Source organism: Budorcas taxicolor, chromosome 22, assembly GCF_023091745.1.
Source record: "Budorcas taxicolor isolate Tak-1 chromosome 22, Takin1.1, whole genome shotgun sequence".
Classification (NCBI taxonomy): domain Eukaryota; kingdom Metazoa; phylum Chordata; class Mammalia; order Artiodactyla; family Bovidae; genus Budorcas; species Budorcas taxicolor.
The window spans coordinates 35144940-35169900 of NC_068931.1; the positions used below are offsets into that span (position 1 = coordinate 35144940).

General features: G+C 40.9%; 1 protein-coding gene across 1 annotated transcript in view; it reads right to left on the bottom strand.

Annotated features, from left to right (window-relative positions):
* Positions 1 to 24013, bottom strand: part of MIB1 (MIB E3 ubiquitin protein ligase 1) — a 90874-nt gene extending 66861 nt beyond the window's left edge. Inside the window, exons 1-3 of the mRNA XM_052660355.1 lie at positions 23785 to 24013; positions 6765 to 6936; positions 4837 to 4966 (exon numbers count right to left, since the gene is read on the bottom strand). Of these exons, the coding sequence (XP_052516315.1) occupies positions 4837 to 4966; positions 6765 to 6936; positions 23785 to 24013 (531 nt within the window). The remainder of the gene's footprint in view (positions 1 to 4836; positions 4967 to 6764; positions 6937 to 23784) is intronic.
* Between the last annotated feature and the right edge of the window lie 948 nt (positions 24014 to 24961).

The following is a 24961-nucleotide window of genomic DNA, read 5'->3' on the forward strand; positions in this document are numbered from 1 at the left end:
TACTTGGAACATAAGCAAGTTCATTACTCAAACTGTGAATCACTAAATGAAATCACTTCACTTGTTAATGTGATTCAGTTTATCGAGGAGGAAATAAAGTAGAAAGCATAAGAAAATAACTACATTAATTTCTTACTTTCAATTCTGATTAATAAATGTGTGGAATGGCTACTAAACCATTAGGTAGAAGGTCGCTGAGAAATTCTGTAAAGATCAAACTGACAATATCTGCACTGATTAATCGTAACACCACTAATAGGATAATCAAGACTTTACCTGCCTTCTTTATGTGTGATCTAAGTACACACACCAGTAATGAGGTACTCTTGCCAAAATAAACTTGAACCTGAATCTACTCATTTCTCTACATCTAACAACAAGTTTATAAGAAATACAACAGTTAGAAGAGCACATAAGAATCAATCAGAAAAATACAAAGAACTTGGTTTCTTCAACAAGTAAATGGCAGTTTTTAAAACACTGATAAATTCTGAAGTTGGATGTTGGGTGCACAGGGATTTGTTATATTATGCTTTCCATTCTGGTGTAGGTTTGAAATTCTCCATAATAAAGTTTTTTAAAAGGAAGGAAATATATCTAGTGTATGTGTATGAGGCAATTAACATATATTTAAAGCATTTGTAAAATGAAAACAGTCTTGAAATACTAACACAGATAGTTAAGACCATGCGGTCACAAAGATTCGGACACGACTGAGCAACTGAGCTGAACTGAACTGACACATTTCAATGCTATCCTTACATCATGTCTGTCAAAGCCTGCACTTGACCTGCTTATTTTTATGTTAACACTGTTGTCACCATGCAAAAAACCATGGTACATGCAGGCATGTGATAGGCCATAGATAGGGTCAGTATTAATACAAGATCAGACCAATTTGGTATCTATCCTTTAATATGGCTCAAACTAACCATACAGTTGAGAACACATAGTAATGAGAATGGGGAATCTTGAACCTCAAGGAAAAAAAGTTAAGAATATACTACCACCTTCATGTGGGTTACACTAGGTTCGTGTGGGTTACACCAGAGGACAGGGAGAGGGAAGCCAGCCATGAAGGAAAAGGGGGAATTAAAAACTTTATTCATTCACACACACGGTCAGAAAGAGTCAGACAAAAATTATACTGCATTTCAAACATGTGCTTAAATAATGTTACCCTGAAGACTTCCTATTACATTAAGTTCCCTCACTCAGAGTCTTATGTGCAAGATGGTTTCATTTATTTTTCTTTTTGTTCCTAAAACGTAACAAGCATTAAATCAACAAACCAAAAATGTAATACTGATTACTCAAAAGCTTCAAAACTGCTACTCTGCATTCCACCTAAGAAGTGTCAATATAACAAATCCCGAGAAGTGCCATTTACGTGGCTTCAGGCTTTAGCAGCAACTGCTTTTGAAAAGGTGATGAAAAAGTTTTTTTAACCCTCTGACCACATAATTAAGTGTGAGGAAGAATATAAAGCTAAAACACTTCTTAGAATGAAAGTATTAAAAAATTTACTTCTCGGGCACTCTTTCAAAAAACATTACTAGGACGTGTACTCCATCAAAAGGAAGAGTAACTAAGGAAGATGATGTAATGGGATACAGAAAACACAAGATCCAGCCAGGAAAGAGACAAAGGCATCCATCAGAGGAGGCTGCCAAGATGCCTGCTGGGTACCAGGTGTCAAGGGCAATCGGACTGCAGCCACGTGACTCACAAGCCAGACATGCTGAAGGCTTTCATTACCAAGATGTCCACTGCCATCATATCGCTTTATCGACCTAAGGATACACAGCCTGAGTGAGCCGGACCCAAATTCTCAATTGAACCTGGCTTATTGGACTATGTAATGATGAGGTTCCCACTTTCACCTGCATCCCCCCATTCCCTGCCTCCTAAACCAGCCGAGGTTTCTCATCCCACTTCACAGAATATTGTTTTGCCTTATTCCTAAAACTTTGAGATGTATCATGGTACGCTTGGAAGCAAACAACACATGCCCTCTGACTATATTCCTGTCCAGTGTACAGCACATGGTCCATACTTCTGCCCTTCCTGGTGTCCTGACCGTGCTGAGCCCCGTGTTTTCCAGGACCTAGTTATGACCGTGTCTACTGACCACCCCAGAAAGACTCCTATGAGCTCCCAGGGATGCCGTTATCCAGAGACTGAATTCAGTTTATCTTCTCCCTAGAAGCTTTCGTCTAAAGGCACCATTCTGCTCTGTCTTTACAAAGGCTAGATTTCCGCTTGCTACTTGGTTTCTCAGAAACTTAAATCCTAAATGTTGTAATACAGAGCACGAAGTCATACAATAATAAAGACAAACAAGGGACTAATGACAGGCAAAATTAGTTACCTTGCAGGGCTTGCGGCTGGGAACGAGTAAACAGAAGGCTTTTATAGGTATTCATAACACTCTTTTTTAATCCACAGAATAGGAATAAAATTTACTTTTTAAAATTTCACTACTATTCTTCAAGCTTCAACATATGTTTTATACACCCCAGGTGACACAGGATTGCTGTAAATGATTGCAGAAGCTGTTTACTGAACAAAGGGCCTTGCCAAAGAGGAAAGCAGAGGGTTACACCCAGCCTGAGTTCCACTCACCAAGACCCTCTGCACTAGGACAAGGCTGTCCCTGTGCCCACCCCCCAAGGGATACCTCTGCTCTGCCACTGGCTTGCCAAGCATGCCGCCAAAGCACTCCACTCAGCCAGAGATGGTGTCTTCCCCAAACTCACACTGGTCTGTGGTCCAGTTTTGCTTCTCCTTATGGTTGCCCAGGGTGGGGGTGGGGAAGGTAGATGAGGGATAGTTAGGGAGTTTGGGATGGACATGTGCACTCTGCTGTATTTCAAACAGATAACCAACAGGGACCTGCTGTAAGCATAGCACAGGGAACTCTGTTCAATGTCATGTGGTAGCCTGGATGGGAAGGGAATTTGGGGGAGAATGGATACATGTACATATATGGCTGAGTCCCTTTGCCGTCCACCTGAAACTTTCACAACATTTTTAACTGGCTATACCCCAATACAAAAAAAAAAAAAAGAAAGAAACGTGCTTCTCAAACTTTAATGTGCACCTGAGTGACTTAAGTATCTTACTAACATGAAGATTCTAATTTAGAAAGTCCAGGAGGAAGGTGACCTATTACCTAGCAAGCCTCTAACAAGCAGTCAGGTGACCCTAACGCTCCTGGTCACAGAACTTAGATTTGAATTTCTGGTTCTCCATCTCCTCTAATGAGAACACAGGTCTCGAAGAGTAAGAGCCTTGTCTTTTCTGTTTATTCCTACAACCTTCAAGCCTGGAACAGAATCCTGTACCTAGTTCAGTTCAGTTCAGTCGCTCAGTCGTGTCTGACTCTTTGCGACCCCATGAATTGCAGCACACCAGCCCTCCCTGTCCATCACCAACTCCCGGAGTTCACTCAAACTCACGTCCATCGAGTCAGTGATGCCATCCAGCCATCTCATCCTCAGTCGTCCCCTTCTCCTCCTGCCCCCAATCCCTCCCAGCATCAGAGTCTTTTCCAATGAGTCAACTCCTCGCATGAGGTGGCCAAAGTATTGGAGTTTCAGCTTTAGCATCAGTCCTTCCAAAGAACACCCAGGACTCATCTCTTTTAGAATGGACTGGTTGGATCTCCTTGCAGTCCTGCACCTATGTGGTCAGTAAATATTTACTAAAGTTTTTCTTAAAAAGCATTGCTTCCTTAATAAAAATAAAAGTACTTAAAAGATAAAAGACTGAAATATTTGTCTGACTTCCAAACATTAAACATTAGACCTTATCACTTAAAAATGAAATCAGCACAGCAATACTCTGAATTTGGAAAACATCTTATTTGACAAATGTTTAAAAATCTTAAATTCAAAAAAATCTATACAGCACCAAGTAGTACAAGACGCCTTCAAGTCCCTAGGAAGAATTCCTCAGATGACACAGACTTTAAAGTCATCATTCCTTAATGCTAAGAACAATATTTTACAGAAGGTAACAGTGGAACAGGGACTGATGCTGAAGTCTCAAAGGGAAATGCTATTAATTTCAGTACACCAAGCAAAACACCAGGAACACACATTCAAGATTTGAATATACATTCAGTACACCGAGCAAAACACCCAAAACACACATTTAGGACTTGAATATATATTCAGTACACCGAGCAAAACACCCAGAACACACATTCAGGATGTGAAAACACACTCAGTACACTGAGCAAAATAGCCAGAACATACGTTCAGGATTTATTGACTGAATCAACGACTGTGTCATCAGCAAAAGCAACATGAGATCCAAAATAAGCAAAACCAACAACCCACTTACCCTGATATCTCTGGTTATCCCACCCCATTAAAGAGACTACAAAATTCCCTTCAGAGTAAATGCTGTAATTGACCCCCAGACCACTCTGCCTATGATCCCTCAGAAACGCATCTGTGAGGGAATGGAACATAAAGCAAGTAAATTCACATGAAATGTTAATAACAAGAAAGCCAAGAGCATGAGATACTGCTTAAGGAGGACTGGCCCAAAGAGGACGTTCAGAAAGGCATTCTGGACAGCAAAACGGCAATGTGAAGCCTGAAGATGGAAAAGAAAAACCTACCCACCAATCTTCTCACTGAACACCAACGTGTACAGCAGAGAGGGAACAATTGTTTTTCTTCCCAGGGGAAGAAAAAATGAAAGTTTAAGAAACTGTTATTGGCCTTAAAGAAAATGGGCCACAAAATTCAATTATAATAGTTTTAACATCTACTGAATATACAGTATTTGAGAATAACATGACGGATCAGAAACACCCTTTACCTTTCCCCTGCGTCCATTCCCCCCGTCCTGATCTTCCCACTGCCAGTCCACTCCTCGCACCACTCTGGCACCTGCAAAGATCCCTCGGGCCGTGATCTTCTTCGATTTTCTACGAGACTCTAGCAGAACCCTAAAAGAAGATTCTATTTTCAATTTTATACAAAAATAAAATTGGTAATGGATGGCAATTTATTTTTTAAAATAAAGACCATATAAAAGGTTATTTTGAAAATATTTTTCTTTGCTCTGGTTAACACCATAACAGCAAGTAACAGGAATACTTTCCACATTCCCTAAGTTATGCTGATGAAGACACTAGTAGTTGGAATAATAACAACAGGTTATATTCACTTAGCTTTTCCTATACATAAAAACACTTAGATATAAACTCTGTTACCCACCTTAAGATAAAGGTACTATTTATTACATTACTCATTTTACAAAAAGTCCCAAAGAGGTAAGCATCAATAACTTGCCCAAGGTCACAAAAGTTAACCTGGAATGGAATCAACACATGAATCCAGTCTAACCACTGCAGAGTATCACTACAAGCCTTCACTACTTTAGAGATGGCATATACAAAACCCTACAACTGCCAAGCACACACAACAAACGAAGGCCTAAGAGAGACAGCACCACAGCAATGACAAATGGCACTTGACCTTGGGCAGAGGAAGACAATAAGGAGTGGTAGGGACTTTGGTGAGCGCCAGAGGATGCTTTGTCTAAACGGGGCAGATGCTCCTGGGCTTCAGCCAACCGCTGCCAGGAACAAATGCAGGCCCTGTGGTGACAGCCTTGGGGGGAGGGGGAGTTAGAATTCATAAACTTGATTTTTCTGTGAAATCACCTTTCACAGAAATTCACCTTTCACAGGTTTTACAAGGTAAGCAATTGTTCAAAAATTGAGAGCAAGTCAAGCAAAATACACCTGTGGCCTGGATCTGACCTACACCAAACTGTCTCTAAAGCAGTGTATACCTACAAAAGCCTACGGACCTTGAAAAAGATTCCACATGCAGCTACCTAGACAAGCATGGCTCTCCAAAGCCTTCCATCCCTTATTTTCCTACAGCCTTCTCATTCCTAAAAAATCAAAAAGAACTGGGATTTTTAAATTCTACTTTCATCTCACTATTCTATTCATTTTCAGAATGTCTTTACTATACTCCAACTTGAAAAACTGTAAGCAAAAGACAAAACTAAATAATTTGTAGAAAATGACTCAACAAATGGTAGGGCCAGGATTTGAACCAGGACAGTATGACACAAAAATCCATCTTTCTATTACTTCTGTTGCTTCCCTTCACCGACTTGACTCTTGTTTCTCTGCATTAGTCATAGCTCCCCGAGAATACGCCATCAGCGAAAACTCTGCACCCACTCACACTCAACACTCCTCTCTTTGCACCTAAAACACTTTTTATGTATCTCTATATACAGTCTGAAACATCACATGATAATCACTGCTGATCAAACAATCCCTTAACCTGTAAACTGCTTTAAGAATATCATGCCCTATTTATCTTCAGATTTACCCAAGTACAGTCTTAAAGCTCTATAGTCTGAATAAATGTCTCTTGATTCCATAACTGTGCCCTAGTGTTCACAGGATAGAATGCATACGGAGAAAACCATCAGCCTTCCTTGGGCCACCCTTGCACATCCGAACACTGAGCAGGGCCACGTCTCTATACGAGAACAAACAGCCCCGATTATCCTGGAGAAACACACATAGCTCCGTCTGTACTAGTTCTCTTCTTGTGATGTGGTAGCCCTGGTCCTCATTTAGCCTGGTATCTGCTATTTCCTACTAAACCACCTGTCAGAAGCTATTTCCTAATCCTATTTTTAAGGTTGAATGGTACCAAAAAATGTAACAGATACAAAGAATTGCAATTGGAAAAAAAAAAAATTGATTCCCATACCGCTCACTCCCTGGTGTGGTAATTCTATAAAAGCGATGCCTTAAATGATGTTTATCTCCATGATAACAAACGGTGCACAAGTCATAATTTGTACACTCCGCACACTTCCACCGAATGCCAATGATTGGCTGCTGGCGGCAGGTATCACACATGGTTCCATCGTGCTTGATGCCTGTTAAAACAGAGATGCATGCTGACATTAATTTCAAGTATGGTTTATTTGAACAGTATTCCCTGAGGGAAAAAATAGGAACACAGCATTTTACAAAATAGCTCAATAAAGCAAGAAACAATATTTCAAATGAACCATATACAGTTTCAAGATAACAGACAGCAAATATTCTAAAGAGTACAAATTACAGACTAAACCTTTTCTATTCCTTCTTTTTTCATTAGTAAGAACACTTCTCAGTAGCACTTTCCTTGCTCTCATCCAAACCTGAAACTTAGGTTCAATGCAGAGAGAGAAGGAAAAATCCTTTATCATCAAGGAGGTGTTTCAGACTTCAAACACACAAAACACTTTTTGAGGAACACGAACCTATTCTCCAGGTAAAAATTCCAAAGAAGAAGACAGTTTCTCATAATATCAGAAACAAACTGTCAATTAACTTAAGCTTTTATCCCTAGGTATTGACAACTTTTTGCTTCCCCATTTAATGGGAAATAACATAGCTGAGTTTGTTGTTTTTTTCTTAAGGAAAAAGAAGTAATAAATGCTAGAAAAAGAAAACAATCTCCACAAAAAATACCATTACAAATTAGTGAAGAAACTGACACTGTATGGTAATAAGACGAGGGAATAATGCTCCTTTACTATTCTGTTACATTAAGATCACTTGTTCAATGTGCAGCCTGTGAACATCAGTGTCACTACTTCACAACATGCTGTATGGTCACGCCCGAAGCTGACACCCTCCTACATCAAATTCTGGCTCTGTCAATAGCTTTCTGTGTAGACAAAAGTCATTTTAACTAAAATATTTACATGTAAAACTACAGTATTTATTTCAAAATACACAGCGGAGAGGGAGGGGAAGTACGCTGAGTTGAGATGAAACAAGACTGCTCATTTGAAGTTGGGTAACAGTTAACACAGGGGTTCATTATACTTTCTGTTCTGTATAAATTTAGAAAATTTTCCAATAATTAAATAAAAAGTGAGTCCTATTAGTTCTCAGAACCTCATTCCCTTTGGAGGAAGTGATATGATCTTTAAAGGAAAGGTATGTTCTAAGAATAAAATGAGAGTGCGCAGAATATGCAAGAACTATAATATAAAAGTAGTACTGCTGTAACTAAACAAGAACTAATACACTACTGCTACTTCCGGAAAAGAGAAAAACCCTATTTAACTCACGTCTATATCCAAGTTTAAAATCTCTATAAGGATGGTAACCAGATTCTAAATTAAGTGCCTAAGCTGAGATGGTTAAGACGTAAAAAGGAGGGAGTGATGAGGTGGGGAGAAATGAACACTGGAAGGAATGAGCCCTCACTAGGGAACCGAACTAGCCACCACCACTCTGAACTCGGCCTACCCAGTCTCTGAGAAATCAATTCCTGCTGTTTACAAATCCCCCAGTCTGTGGTAGATTGCTGTGGCAGCCCAAGCAGACCAGGACGATATGGAGAGACAGACTGAAGCTGAAGTGGTGTAACAGAGGTACACACACTTAGAAAGGCAGCAGAGCAAAAAGGCAAACACAAGGAATTAGACTGCACTTAACCTTAACAGAGATATATTAAATGCACTAGTCAACCAATTCTAACTTAGTGATCAAAGCTGTCATATATCCTTGGCAAATACAGCAATACTTTATACAAAAATTAAAGAACATATTTCTCAATTTCCCAGAGACTACATATGGAGAATAATCAATTAATTCCTGTGTGGATGACCTTCACTTTAGCAAATTACCCACCCTCTCCATTCACTAATTACTATTTTATCTCTGGTTTTTCCCCAAAGCTTACAGCTTCCCTGAGCTGTACCTATCCCCTGGGTTCCTTTCATTGTGTTCACTCCACGATAGCAACAGAGGGCACACCTGCCATTCGAGACAGGCCTACTCAAGGGTAGCTCATCCGGCCCTTCCCATTCTAGCCTAAGGCTAATTAATTCTGACTGCTTCAATCATGGAAGTGATCATCTGCCACAGGCCCAAAGGAGATTAGACTCCAGCTTAACAGACTGTAAACTAAAATTAAAAACCAAATTTATGGCTGCACAACTGAGAGCTACCAGCATTCACTGGTACTGCATGCTTTAGTGTTTTTAGAATATAAATCAGAAAGCCAAATGCAATTTACATCTATTCTTCCTTTTGGGGTGTATAAATGAGTACAGAGAAAAGGATTTGTTTGGTGTTTTTCAATCATATGAGGAGGGTTTTTTTGTGTGTTTTTTTTTTTCCTAAGTAGCAAGGAATCCATAATCTGGCTAATCACAAGGGTTACTAAGAATCTGCTATATTTTTATTTAAACCAATATATAACCTTTCCTTAAAGTGTTCATTTTGAAAACATAATTTTGTAGATATTCTTGTAATTATCTCCCAACACAAATAGCAAAAGTCTACAGAGTTAAGAAAGAAATTATCCTGGCTCACATTAAGATTTTAAGGTAAATTCTAAAACTTATCAACAGACAAAGACTTTGAACAACTGTCATATCTGATGCAAGGCTACTAAAGTGAATTTTCATAAAAATCGGCACTTTTTAATAAGAAATGGCAAAAATCACAATATGAGCAGTTTTTTAACTCATCGATTTTAATACTGAAATACAGATATACACCTGCTTTATTTAAGATTTTATATCAGTTACATTCCTGGAAAACTGAGTGTATACTTAAAATGGAGGAAGGGTGTGGCAGATTATTTTCTAAAGAAAATCTCACTATATCCACCCTAAGTGCTCCTCTGACAACAGGACAATGAATGACAAGTGACCATCAACAGGCAGGTCTGTTCCCCTCCCCCCTGAACCAGAGGGGACATTTGCCTTGGTTAACAGAAGGTGCCGAAAGTGACACTGTAGGATTTCTGTGCCATTTGTCTGTCCATGTGTCTCTCTCCTCTTTTCAAGATTCATGCCACCCACCACCCCCAGCCCGCCATGCCTTGGGAGCTCTCTCATAGTAAGTCTGGCTACCTGAAGCTGCCACAGAGAGACCATTCGGAGAAGCCACAGAGAGGTGGAAAGACATGCCCAAGGAAGCCTGGCTGGGCCAGCCCCTCCACTGTTGACTCTTCTCACTAAAGCCCCAGACACTGGCGGAACAGAGGCAAGCCATTCCCCACTAAGCCTCGAGCATACAAGTATTTTCCACAACACAAAGTTTTGGGATATTTGTTATGCAACCATTGCAACTAAAACAAAGCAAGTTAAAAATAAGATACAATCTTTGTTAAATTATAGTTCTCTGCAGTACAGTGTAGGAAAAATAAGGATAATGAGCTAAATATGAAAAAAGGAAATCATAAAAGTGCTAGAAAAAATAGTTGAACAGCATCTTTTATAATCTTAAGTCTAAGCATGACACAAAATGTAGAAGTCACACACATACCCATGTGAGCACACCAGAACAGAAAGTGTACAAACGGAGAAAACCAAGCCACTCCTCCCAACTGCACACAGTGGGTCGAGGCAGCACAGATGAGGAAGGGGAGGGCACTTCCACATTTGTTTGCTGTTTGCACACTTTTGAATTATTTAGTTTTTTGGTTTTTTAAATCGTTTAATTGGTAGATAATTACTTTACAATATTGTGGTGATTTTTGCCATACACCGATTATGAATAAGCCACGGGTGTACATGCGTCCCCCATCCTGAACCACCCTCCCACCTCCCTCCCCAACCCAATCCCTCTGGGTTGTCTCAGCAGACCGGCTTTGAGTGCCCTGCTTCTTGCATCGAACTTGCTATTCTCTCAAATCATCCCACATATGATGATTGTGCCTTCTCCCACATAGTCCAGAAGTCTGTTCTTTACATCAGTGTCTCTTTTGCTGCCTTGCATACAGGGTCATCATTACCATCTTTATAAATTCCATATATATGCATGAATATATTGTATTGGTGTTTCTTTGACTTACTTCACTTTGTATAATAGAGGCTCGTTTCATCCACTCATTCGAACTGACTCAGCCCCATGCATTCCTTTTTACAGCTGAGTAACAGGCCATAGCGTGTATGTGCCACAACTTCTTATCCATTCATCTGCCAACGGACATCTAGGTTGCTTCCATGTCCTAGATACTGTAAACAGTGCAGCAATGTACATTGGGTACAGGCGTCTCTCAATTCTGGTTTCCTCGGTGTCTATGCCCAGCATTGGGATTTCTGGGTCGTATGGCAGTTCTATTTCTAGTTTTTTAAGGAATCTCCACACTGTTCTCCATAGTGGCTACACCAGTTTGCATTCCCACCAACAGTGTAAAAGGGTTCCTTTTCTCCACACCCTCTCCAGCATTTACTGTTTGTAGACTTTTTGATGGTGGCCATTCTGACCAGCGTAAGATGATACCTCATTGGGGTTTTGATTTGAATTTCTCTAATAATGAGCTATACTGACCATCTTTTCATGTGTTTATTAACCATCTGTAGGTCTTTTTTGGAGAAGTGTCTGTTTATTATAATTTCATAACTTTAAAAAGGAAGTACAAGAGATACCAACTTTATCTTCCTGAATCAGCACATATTACAAATAACACATCTGTGTATGTGAAGATGGTGTCAAGAATGCCAGTCAGATGGATACTGTTGAGAGGGAAACATAAATTGATACAATCTCTACACAGAAGGTACCTGCAAAATGTTTTAAATGCTTTAGAAGATTTTGACCCCACCTTCAAAATTTTAAAAAGGTACACCCAATGATACTAAATTTTTTGTAGTGAATAAAAATTTAACATAACTGATGTTGAAAATATGAGACTATTTATGTATAAACTAAGGTAATCCATAAAGGAAAATTCTCTGCAGTTATTAAACTACATTGCAGAAGAAACATTACTGAGATGGTAAACAATATTACTATTTTATAAAGCAGTTTGCTAAGAATTACAATATAGCACTTTGGTAAATAAATTACATTATATGTATCACACATGTGCACAGAAAAATTAGAAAGACAACCCCCAAAATGTGCTTGATGGGATTCATTCCCCTTTGTGGTTTTTCAAGTTTTCTACACTCAGTGTATGTTAATTCTAGGAAGCAGCTGGGTAAGAAGGGGCATTTAATATGCAGCATAAGCATCAGAAATGCTGGTATATGTCCCTTACAATTAAAATAAAAGCTGAAAATAAAAATACAAGGAACTCCAATGATTTATAGTAACTAATTTTCAAATTGTTACGTTAGCAATGTGGTACATAACTACAACTCAAAGTTTTTTTCTTTTAACCCATAGCCTAACCTAGTTATTCCATGCTTATGAAAATAAAATGCATACCTAACACGTACACTCCTTAATCTGTCTTAACAAAGGAAAACACCGGGACCCAAAACTTCATAATATCAAAGAGCAGTAACAGTAAATGTTCACACAATAGTAACATTTCTGAACAAGGTCTATGATAGGTCTCCTATGCCATCACAAAAAGCCAAGCATACTAAACAAACTGGCCCAATACACACTGAGAGGCACATCCTAAACTATTGGTCCAGCTCTTCAAAGGAGTGTGGATTGATGAGAGCCAAAGGGAAAATGTATCCCCACCTGACCAAAAAAATACAAGTCCAGGTTTCAGCTAGTCCCCTATTTACATATTTTTCATCTCTAAGTGCATTTTCCACACAGTACAATGATAACATTCATCAGCTCATAATCTGAGTACACGCTTTCTTTAAATGGAACCATTTAAACACACAATGATAACTGGTTAAAACCAAAAAACCTTCCTACAATTCATGGTTTTAAGAATACGTCAAGAAAACCATTAATGCACACAAAAGCACATCCAAATCCTTTCTTGGTTCCCACAGTTCAAATGCCAACAATGTTACTGAACAGCTGTGAAACAGACCAATGCTGAGAGCTGGAGAAAGTCAACAAAGCAGCTGCTCCAACACCAAAATGAGCAGGCGAGAATTTTTAATGACAATGCAATGAATTGACTTTAAAACAAAAGTTGATATTTAAAGAAAACATTAAAAAGGAGAAAGAGCCTTAAATGAACAAGGCCAACATTTTATTAACCTCTTACTTTGGTAGTTTTTTTGTTTGCCCTTACTTCATCCACCCAATTCATTCTCACCTAAAACTGTTCTCTTCCATTCAAAACCTGGCCAGAGTTATTCCTTAAAATTTCCCTTTCTTGAAATTTAATTCCTTAACTAAACCCATTAGTGCTTTTTCTCCTTATAGAATACCATATCACCCTAGAGAGTAATGCTCTTTCCCTTTGCTAAGCTTTATGAAGACATCTGCCACTGTTAAATGAACCACCTGATGATAGCTTTTGACTCATTCTAATACTTAAATGACCATCTGCTCCACATTTAATGACATCTCGCCTAAATTCAGTAACTTAGAGAATTTACATAGCTTAAGTCTTTCTGTTGGCTAATTTTATGAGAACGGTAAAACACGCTAATTGAAATCAATAACCACAAGTTCTTAAAAGAGGCAAGGAAAACCATTCAAATCCACAAAGCATTGATTTATCTAAGTAAACTGCTAAATTTCTAGAGAGAAAAGATGATCGAAAGAGAGGTTTCCCACTATAAGCAGTTCATTATGTGAAGCAAAAGTAAATAATATAAATGTTCATTAACAAGAGAGTGCAGACATATATTAGATAAATAATGGAGTATCTAAAATGAATTTTTAAGAGCCACACAATTCGCCATGGATGAACTCTTCAACCATAATGCTCCATTTTAAAATTATACAAGAATACAAAACTGTTGATTGTTTACAGATAGATACAACATAGCATAAATGTAAAGACATCCATAGGAACTTCTAATTTCTACATAGTGGTAGCAGAATTTCTACATAGTGGTTACTTTAGGAGAGGAAGGGAATGAAATTGGGAAGAAGTACAGTGTTTCAAACATCAGAAATGCTTTATTTGTAGATAGGTGCACAGGTATTTATTAATCACTCATGTACATGGATATCTTAAATATATGTAATAAACTTTTAAAATAAAAGATAAGCATTCCTAGTAGACTAGTACAGTGCCTAGTTAACCCTCTACCTTTTCGCCCTAATTAAAAGATTTCACCTAACAGTAAAAAGTAATTTACAAGTCATCAACCAGTGTTTAAACGCAATTACTTATTGTGGCGTAACTATTTGCTGAGGTCATTCAACTAACCAGAAATTCCTATTTCTGATTTATGGATTCACTCAATTTTAACCCCAAATCAATGTGACAAAAAGTTTACAGAGATTAAAGACGGTTAACCAACTAGAATATGCATCTTATCCTCCCTGAACCATCAAAGTACTTATTGTTTAGAAACTGACTGAAGTGTAATTAAAATTCCTAATGAGGGTGAGGCCTTTGTGACCTGCCAGCTGCTTGGTATACTCCACATTCCTTACTCTTGAGAAACAGTAAATTAGTGAAAATAAGATTATTATTAATACTAACTACTACTTAAATCAGTACACCAAGCTAGGTGCTTCACATGTATCACATAACCTTCCTAACAATATTAAAAGGTAGGCATTATTATTCTCATTTATAGATGAAGAAATTGAGGATATGTGGGCTCAAATTCAAACCATGTGAGTCTGATTACAAAGCCTGGCCTCTTATGCTCTTGACTCTGCTGCTGCTGCTAGTCGCTTCAGTCGTGTCCGACTCTGTGCGACCCCATAGACGGCAGCCCACCAGGCTCCCCCGTCCCTGGGATTCTCCAGGCAGGAACACTGGAGTGGGTTGCCAAGCCCTTCTCCAGGGGATCTTCCTCATCCAGGAACTGAACTCTTGTCACTGAGGTCTCCTGCATTGGCAGGCAGATTCTGTATCACTAATGCTCCCTGGAAAAATGAAAAAATTATCTATTTCTTAGTTAATTTCAATAGTGCAGTAAAGTGAAACACGATCGACTTCCAACCAACTCTTATTTTGAGTTAAGGAGATGTCTTTGAATGCATCTCACTCAAAATCTATGATTCTCTCATCTTTTCTGTTGGCCAAGTTAGTCTCTCATCTATTTTTTCTATTCTACTTTATTAAAAGCTTGCATAACAATCATGCCTCACACAATTCAAACCAAAGAAACAAGGTGTCAAACTAGGCACATAACTAGCAATTTCAGTAATGTATTTGCTATTTTTAGCACTTGTTACACAAGAGTAGAAAATGAAGTCAAACAAAAATGAGAACTTTATCCACTTTTTTCCCTCCTAACAGATAAAACTTCATTATTTCATTTTAGAAGCAAAACATCTATGTATCTTGACCTACTCCAACTTCATTTGACAGGTGAAGAATTAAAGTTTAAAGAGATTAATGTTATAAAGTATGAGGGGAACTGACAAGCCTGGATGTGAACCTCAACCATCAACCAATGACTTATGAAATCTTGGGCACACTTGTTCATTTCCCATAGCTTGTTTTCTTATCAGTAAAATGAAGGCAATCAAATAACACTTTTATCAGGACTAAATGAGATAAAGTATGTAAAAAGCTTGGCATAGTTTCTGATACATGATACGAGTCCGGTAAATGTCTGTTCCTCTAGTTAACAAGTCCACGTGAGGAAACAGAGAATGAACAAACACTTTAACTTTCCTACTAACCCAGTGCATTGTCCACTACTCCACGAAGAGAGGCTGGGAAAGGGAAGTAAGCAAGGCACCATAATGTAAAACATCACAATCCCAAGCTTTCATGATTTATTATCACTACTAGCCCTACAAAACTCCCTATAATATCAGAAATTTCCACCCCATTTCTTGCTTTTTTAGGAACGAAATTATCAAGACGATAAACCCACCCCTGGGAGAAAGCCATATACTCTTATCATGAGTATGCAAAGAGAATATAAACTAACCCTAACCACAGCAAGCATCTACTGAAGTAAATATGCTCCCAAAGTCACTGCAAGCCAGAAGTGAGTGTCTGGACTACCTGCTACATTCCATTATCTCCTCCATTAGTTTAAACACCACTTTATCTTAGTTGTGTTCTACAAGTTCAGTTAAAAGCCAGTTGTTTAGAATTCAGGATCATTTTCCCTCAGAAATGAACTTGTAAAGATAACTTAGATACCAGACTATTTCATAAGAACCTATTTACACAGAGCTAATCTATGGGGAAAAGATCAAATTATTTCTGTGTTCCTAGTTCGGTCTGAGGTGGTGGTATATTGTAATGCAAACATCCCAGTTTAAAAGGGGGTAGGGGGCAAGCTAAACTGGCCATGGGGACATCTGAAAGTATATGAGCAAAGAATCAGGAACGTTCTAGAAGAGCCATTTTCCCACAGATACTTAACATGCATAAACTCTTGTCCGGTGACTCAGTACAACAGTTTGCAAAGTGAGGTACATGACCCAGGAAATACAGAAGAATGTGCTTTGAAATCGAAGAGATACACTCACAATCTTTTATCTATTCCAAAATCCCAAAATTCTCAAATTTTTTGTAAATGAGCAGCAAACTGAGTGGTAAACCCTGATCTGAATGAACAAAAGACTAAGTTGTTGTTTTGTGAGTCACTCACTCAGTTGTGTCCAACTCTTTACGACCCCATGGACTCCAGCATGCTAGGCTTCCCTGTCCTTCACCATCTTCCGGAGCTTGCTCAAATTCACGTCCGTTGAATCAGTGATGCCATCTAACCATCTCATCCTCTGTCGTCCCCTTTGTCCTCCTGCCTTCAATCTTTCTCAACATCATGGTCTTTTCCAATGAGTCGGCTCTTCACATCAGGTGACCAAGGTATTGGAGCTTCAGCTTCAGCATCAGTCCTTCCAATGAATATTCAGGAAAAACCAGTAGTTTTGACTATATAGACCTTTGTCAGCAAAGTGATGTCTTTGCTTTTCAATATGCTGTCTAGGTTTGTCATAGCTTTCCTTCCGAGGAGCATCTTTTAATTTCATGGCTGCAGTCACCATCCACAGCGATTTTGGAGCCCAAGAAAAGAAAATCTGCCACTGTTTTCACTTTTTCCCCTTCTATTTGCCATGTAATGATGGGACCAGACGCCATGATCTTAGTTTCCTGAATGCTGAGTTTTAGGCCAGCTTTTTCACGCTCCTCTTCCAACCTCATCAAGAGGCTCTTAAGTCCCTCTTCACTTTCTGCCATTTGAGTCACATCATCTGCATATCTGAGGTTGTTGAAATTTCTCCCAGTAATCTTGATTTCCAGCTTGTGATTCATCCAGCCCAGCATTCTGCATGATGTACTTTGCATATAAGTTAAATAAGTAGGGTGACAATATACAGACTTGATGTACTCCTTTTCCCAATTTTGAACCAATCCATTGTTCCATGTACGGTTCTAACTGTTGTTTCTTGAACCACATACAGGTTTCTCAGGAGGCAGGTAAGGTGGTCTGATATTTGCATCTCTTAAGAATTTTCCACAGTTTGTCACGATCCACACAGTCAAAGGCTTCAGCGTATTCAGTGAAGCAGATGTTTTTCCCTTAGTATAAGTATTCATACGCTTTCTGCAGAAATACTGGTGTATCTGATATGACAGGTGCTGCTCTAGGCCTGGAAGTGGGAGATATGTACTCTGTGGAATACCATATTACAGCTCTGAAATCCAAAAGCTTATAAACTCAGTCCCAAGCATTCTGAATAAAGGGTACGGACCTCCATTAAAACTTTCACATTTACTATTTTTTCTAAACACCTAAGAATGAAATTAGGTTAGTAACTATACATTACTCAGCTGATACTAGAACCCTCAGTGGGTCACTAAAAAAAATCATACAACACACACAAGGTGTACTGAGGATGGGTGGGAGTTTGACAGCTGAGGGTCTAACAATGTTGCTCACTTCTGGCACATTAAGACATAGGCAGACTTGCAGAATACATCTTAATGATATAAAACCACATGTTGATTATCTTGAGATAAAGTGCTTAAGAGTCAAAATCAAAAATAAGTTTCTTTTTTTTCCTACAAAATAAGAGTAAGTATTTCCAAATTGCACACCTTTTCTAGAATGAAAAGTGGTTGCTAACAGTATGCTCCCTAGAAGATACATATATTTTCTAATTATACCATTTAATCTGTCCCTCCAGGTAAAGGTGATGTCTGACAAGAAATAAGAAAATCAATGCAGTCCAAAGGGAACTAGAGTAAGCAAGGTGAAAAGTGACACCTGAAGATACTTCCCTCTTATGTGGTCTTTAATGCTGAAACACTGTGTGTCACCAATAAACTCTAATATCTGCATCCATAAAAGAAAATCATTTTTATTTCATCTTAAATTCAGTGGATTCTGAATTCATTTATTCAAAATATAAAAGTGAAACACCTTCTAATTCATTTGTAAGAAATGATCAGGACCAGAAAAGATGGAAAACTACCAGCTAAATTTCAATAAAAATGTTTACTTGACTGGTAAATGAAATAGAAACATAAGACTGAGTTAGGTAAACACACTGCATTAATCAGGGTCCAGTCAGCAGACAGGAAACCACACCAATTCACCACTTCTAAAAATGGGAAAACAATGAAAAAACAGGATTATTTAAATGTAAGAGGCTTAAAGGAGGGGTGCCATACCGCTGGATTACATGTTACACGTGGAATACACATATAGAAAAACCATTAATGTCCAACAACAGTGTTATATTAAATTAATCAACCAACCATATCCAGACTAGAACAATTTACCTCAATTTTCTAGTCAACTTTCCCTCAGGAAAAGTAGTACAAATGGTGATCATTTTTGAACTACTATAAACAGAAGAGAGGATGATGGGGAAAAGCAATGAATTAACTGAGTTTTCATTCCTATAATCTGCCATTCACCAGCTTTGGAACTGAACAAGTTTCTTCATCTCTGCAAGCCGGAGTTTCTTTTTATCTGTGTTAGGAATCCAACTGCACATCTAATGAGTTCAAAGCTCTTTGAGAAGAGTGATTTATTCAGAAAATACTCATCCAGAGCTATGGTTTTGCTAGAAAATGGGGATACAAGGAACAAACACACACACACACTCCTTTCCCTCCAACTAATAATCTCATGCAAAAGACAATTACAACCAGCATCCCTGTAGCAGCAGAAAGGAGCACAGGGTACTCTGCAATCACACTGTCTAGCAATTAAAGGTGGAGGAGAGAACCTGTGGGAGGCTACCTGGAGACACATCCAAAAAGAAATATCTAATCTAACCACAGATATAAGCCTGTAGTTTGGTGGCTCTGTTGGTAAAGAATCCGCCTATATCCACAAGAGACCTGGGTTTGATTCTGGAGAAGGAAACGGCAACCCACTCCAGTATTCTTGCCTAGGGAAATCTCACGGACACAGGAGCCTGGCAAGCTACACAGTCCATGGGGTTGCAAGAGTTGGATACAACTCAGGAACTAAACCACCACCATATATTAAGACAGCATTACAGGGGACTTCCCTGGTGGTCCAGTGGCTAAGACTCTGTGCTCCCAATGCAGGGAGCCTGGGGTCAATCCCTAGTCAGGGAACCAGACCCCACAGGCCGCAATTCAAGAGTTTGCCTGCCACAACTAGGGCTTCCCTGGTGGCTCAGACAGTAAAGAATCCGCCTGCCATGCGGGAGACCTGGGTTTGATCCCTGGGTTAGGAAGATCCCCTGGAGGAGGGCATGGCAACCCACTCTAGTATTCTTGCTTGGAGAATCCCATGGACAAAGGAGTCTGGTCGCGTACAGTTCACGGGGTCGCAAAGAGTCAGATATGACCGAGCAACTAAGCACATGCCACAACTAAGACCAGGTGTGTCCAAGGGCCAGCATCATCTCCATCACCTGGGAGCCTTTAAACTACTCTTGCTGAATTCCACACTTAGTAAATCAGAATCTGCATTTTTAAAGGTTCCCAGGTGACCTGCATGCTTACTCTCTGACAAGTACTGATAGAGGGGTAACTATTTCTTGAGAACTTCAAGTTGATTTCTTGAGGTCCTCATTCAACCAAGTTGCAATCTTCAGGGAGTATTAAAACTAGATGGACTTTCATAATTTAAAACATCGCTTTAGTAGATGAAGATAAAAAAGGAAAAGGTATGTTACCTAAGTCTTAAAATAGATAGGCTCTTTAGGAAAATCAAGCTTTCCTTACAGATGCCTTTAGCAAAAACCATCTCACAATATCTCATCCTTTCCAGGTCTGGCATCCTACTCTGCAAACACTGTTCACACAAGTCCTGTTTCTTCCCAAGGCTCTCTCCCCGGATAACACTCTTTCCTCCTGTAGATCAGAAGGGAAATAGGGGGGTTCGGAAAGGAAATGCTGAGGGTTATTAATCGACTTCACTTTTTATCCAGGGTGAGCACTCCTAGGCCTTCAACTGAGTAATGACGTCTAAGGAGTTGGTCCACGTGTGACCAAAGAAGCACTCTTTGCTAGGGGTGGAAGAAAAGGACAAAGAACCACCCCAAGACAGCCTGGACCAACAATACCAGAAGCTGATTTTAAGTAAACCTAACCATCTATACTTCTAACTTTCCATATGCATACTCAGGAGGGTAGAAAGAACCTTGATAGGCAACGCAAATTATCTTCTCCACTCTTTCTCTGGTAACAATACAACACTGAGGTCAAGTGACCAAAAAAAAGCACTGAGTAAAAATACATTTCTCCCCAATCCTATAAAGTCAGTACCTAAATGAGAAAATATCGACTATACCTACTTGATTACACACTTCCCAAAATTAACTCCCAACGAATTCAATAGCATATGTATTTACACAATCTTCTTACTCACTACAAATTAACCAAATATATCTGGATACAAGACAGAAGTTATATCATTCAAACATACACTAAATGCTCCTCTTTTCAAAGCCTGACTATCCTAGCCATAAATTCAAACTTATCATATTGACACCCGAAAGAAATAAAGCTTACGTGCCAAAACGTGACAGATCCCACATTCAACCCTCAGACAAAATCTCCAAAACACAATAAAGGAATAAAAGATTCAAAATGACTCAACCACTCCAGAATCTTTAATTCTTAGAAAGTTTCACAGAATTTTATTTTAAAACACACCCATTTCTTAATTCCCAAACAGACTTCAATAAATTTTCTGTTCATATAATGAGTACACATAAGAAACAAAAAATTGAATAACCAATCTCAGTTGTCCTGGTAAATATTATAAGAATTTTAAAAACAATGAAGTTTAAGAACACAAGAGGCATAAAAATATAACAAACACCTACACACCCACAACCCAGTTAACAACATAAAATTTACCAAAAAAAATTACCACACTACACTTCCTTCAATGTAAAGATATCCACTCCCTTGAGTTTGGCATTTATTATTACTTTTTGGTATACTTTTACCACATAAGCACAAATCCTTAAACTAATGAGTATCAACTGGGGGCAACCCTGCTCCCTAGGGGGCACATGGCACTCTCTGAAACATTCTTGGTTATCATGGCTACAACCAGTGGGCAGAGGCGCGTGCACAGGGCAGCCCCTCCAGGAAAGAATTATCTAATCAGTTCCAAACAGCAATAGTGCCAAAACTGAGAAACCTTGTCCCAAACAGTAAACAGGACTGTTCTACATTTTAACATAGCAGACGTTTTCTCCTTTAAGAAACTTTACCTTCCTGCTTTATTTGCTTAACACTAATTCTCTGTAAGGGTTTTAAAAACGTTTGCTAACAGCATCCGATGAACAAGATGAATTGATACATACCAACAAACTAAATAATGTGTAAATTATCTTGTAAACTAAGATTTTTAAACCTCTGAAAAATATGTTTTTACATAAGATAATGAAACTATTTATAGGACAGATATATTCCATACTATAAAACATACAGGGAACAGGAATATCCCTTCCAAACCTGCTGCAGCAGAGGATTTGTTACACTTTACCTTTACCCTGGGAAGATATTTAAAATTCCCCATAAACCTACCATTACGGATCCCAAGATGCCTTCAAATTGTTGAGTTGTAGTCAAAGTTTAGCTTGCGCCAGCAGAATAAAATTTTAATTAAGAGTGTCCAGAAACAAGAATATGCCCCATACAGTGTTGTTAGGAGGGCAAATTGGTAAAAATGTCTCTGCAGGGCATGTAGTCAACATCTACCAAAATGTTACATATATGTACCCTTTAATTCGGCAATTCCACTTCTGGAGTGCTCAATACACATGCATATACATGTTAAAGGACTTATTCAGAACATCATTGTAAATGAGACCTGGAACAATACAAATGTCCATCAACACAGCACTGGTTAAATAAAGTACTGCATACAATCACTGGAATATTATGCGGCTATGAAATAATAAGGTAGATCTATATCCGCTAACATGGAACAATCACCAAGGGGCTTCCCAGGTGGCGCAGTGCCACGAGTGGTACAGAACCTGCCTGCGAAGGCAGAAGATAAGAAATGCAAGTTCGATCCCTGGATGGAGAAGATCCCCTGGAGAGGGGCATGACAACCCGCTCCAGTATTCTTGCCTGGAGAATCCCAAGGACACAGGAGCATGGCAGGCTATAAAGTCCATGGGCTTGCCAACAGTGGGACACGACTGAATCGACTTAGCATAGCATAGTATAACAATCAATAATAGGTACTATTAAGTTAAGAAGCAGAAGTACAGAAGAGAATAATACAGTAGGTTCTTAACACTGTTTTAAAAGGGCTGCAAATTTACAATACATTGATATTTACATATGCTTGCAATGAGTATTCTGTAAGAACACACTGGTGGTCCCTTCCTGTACTGGGAAATCTTTTCTTTTGGCCCTGCACATAAATCTTCTGCAATATTTAAACAACCAGCTAAGAAACACAATTCTAGGCATTATCTATTCAATAACTGAATTGCCTTTGTGTTAATTTCCTTTCTGTTGGCTGCTAACAATAACTATGTACCCATTTCAGGATCTGTTAGGTTTTGCCAAACTCAATCATAAAGCTTTAGAAATAGCTAAAGCATGCTGAAAACTATCAAATATGAAATCTGAAACTATTTCCTACTGAACAGGGTCCCAAGGATAAATCTACGTGAAAATGAATTCGATTAAATTATTCTGAGAACAAGCTCTAGAATCAGTAACCAACAGTTCCCTGAAATTTGGTGAATCAAGCAGGACAATGACTCAGAGCCTTGTTAATGGATAAGTCTCTGCCTTGACCTTACAGATGAACTGAGAGGTTAAAAGATACCAGGTGACCCCTATGCCTATCTTCCACTGGAGAGAGTATTTAACACAAAGAAAGGGTTCAATATTGAGACTGTTTTTCCTTCGATTGCTATAAAGATACACAACGAAACAATTAAGATGAAAAATCAGTCCACAGGGTATCAAGTGGCATTCAGCTACTGAACTCCCAAGTCTTTCTGCACGTCAGAGGAGGAAGAAAGGGAATCGCAACAAAACCGAGGTACCAACGGCCCCTCGGCAATTGTTAAGCGGCCAGCGAAACACCATATGGCAAGGCAAGCCTCCCTTCAGACACTTATCACTCGGCGGCTGATTATTTCAATGGCTTATTGGACAGGCCTCTCCAGATCCCTTCCCTGGAAGAGGGGAGGGGTCTGTGGTCTTCCCGGTGCTTTGTGCCTTCCAGGCTTGAAAGCATCCTTGTACTGGTGCAGCCATCATTTCCCTTGGGGACTGGGCGGAGGGAAGGGAAGGGAGTCTTTTTTTCTGTAAGTCTGTGTTAACCGGGTAAGGAATCTAAAATTCCCTCTGGCTCTTTCCCTACCCGCTCCCTCCGGCCCGGCGCGGCGCGGGAGGCGTTGGACCGCGGGGCTTCGCCCAGGCCGCACGACGCCCCCCGGCCCACCCCGCGTCGCCCCTGCCCCACGCGCAGGCCCCGAGCCCCGGGGGCCGCCCTTACCCGTGGGCGCGCTGTCCAGGATGCGCAGGTCGTAGGCCCCGGAGCAGCGGTAGTTGGCGGCCGTGCCGTTGTCCCACACCACCACCACCTCCTCGGGGCTCTCGAAGCTCCGGACCGTGCCCACATGGCCCTCGCCGCCGTCCTGCTTCCCCCACTTCCAGTCCGGGCCGCGCACTACGCGGGCCCCGACCCCTTCCACCATCACCCGGTTATTCCTGGAGTTACTCATTGGGGCCCGAGCCGCGGGCTCCGCCGCCGCCGCCGCCGCCGCCGCCGGCGGGCCCGTAAGGGAGTTGGGCCCGGGCCGGACTCTCGGCGCCGGCGGGGGCGGCAGCGAGCCCCGGGGGACGTGGGAATAATTCACGGGGGCGGCGGCGCGGTCCGCCCCGAGCCCGCAGCCGCTCCCCAGCCGTCGTCGCCGCCGCCGCGCCCCCCTCTCGGACTGGAGGCCGGACTGCAGCGGCTCGGAGGCTGAGGCGGCTGCTGGCGGGCAGAGGGGAGGGGGCCGTGGGCGGGGACTCCCCCGCTTCCTCCGGGCTCCCCGGCCGGGCTACAGCGACGGCCGCCAGGAAACCACGCTCTCCCCCGACCGGGAGCGCGGGGAGCGGAGGGGGCCGAGGGAGGCTCGCCCGGAGGAGACGGCGCGGGCGGCGGGGAGCAAGCTTAACTGCCGGCCTATCTTCTCCCCCGGGCCCTCGCCCCGGGGTGGACGCCCGAGCGCCGGCGCCGCCTCCTCCCCCGTGGGCGGTGATGGTACCTCCCGGCGTCCGGCGAGCGCCCGGGCCCAGGGGCCCCCTTCTCTCTGCCCCCGCGCACGCCGCCGCGCTCCGCCCCGCCACAGAGTCCCCGCCGGGCGAGAGCGGCTCCACATACGGGTACTGGAGCACCCAAGGCCGGAGCAGCACGTCCTCTGAGGGATTAGGAAAAGGACCCTCAGTAACACTGCGGTGTACGGCTTTGGGGAAGTCGCGCGACTAGGTGGGGAAAGGAAGCAGAGGAAAATCCAGCCCTAAGCGTCTCGCCCAGGCCCTGTGAGACTGCGCATGTGCGCAGCCTGGAGCAGGGCGGGGTAGACGCCCCGCCCCAGTCTGGGGCAAAGGAGAGGCGGCTCCCCATGGTCCCGGCGGACCCCGGTGGTCCGGCGTGTCCCATTGGCTGTGAGGGGAGGGGCGGGGCA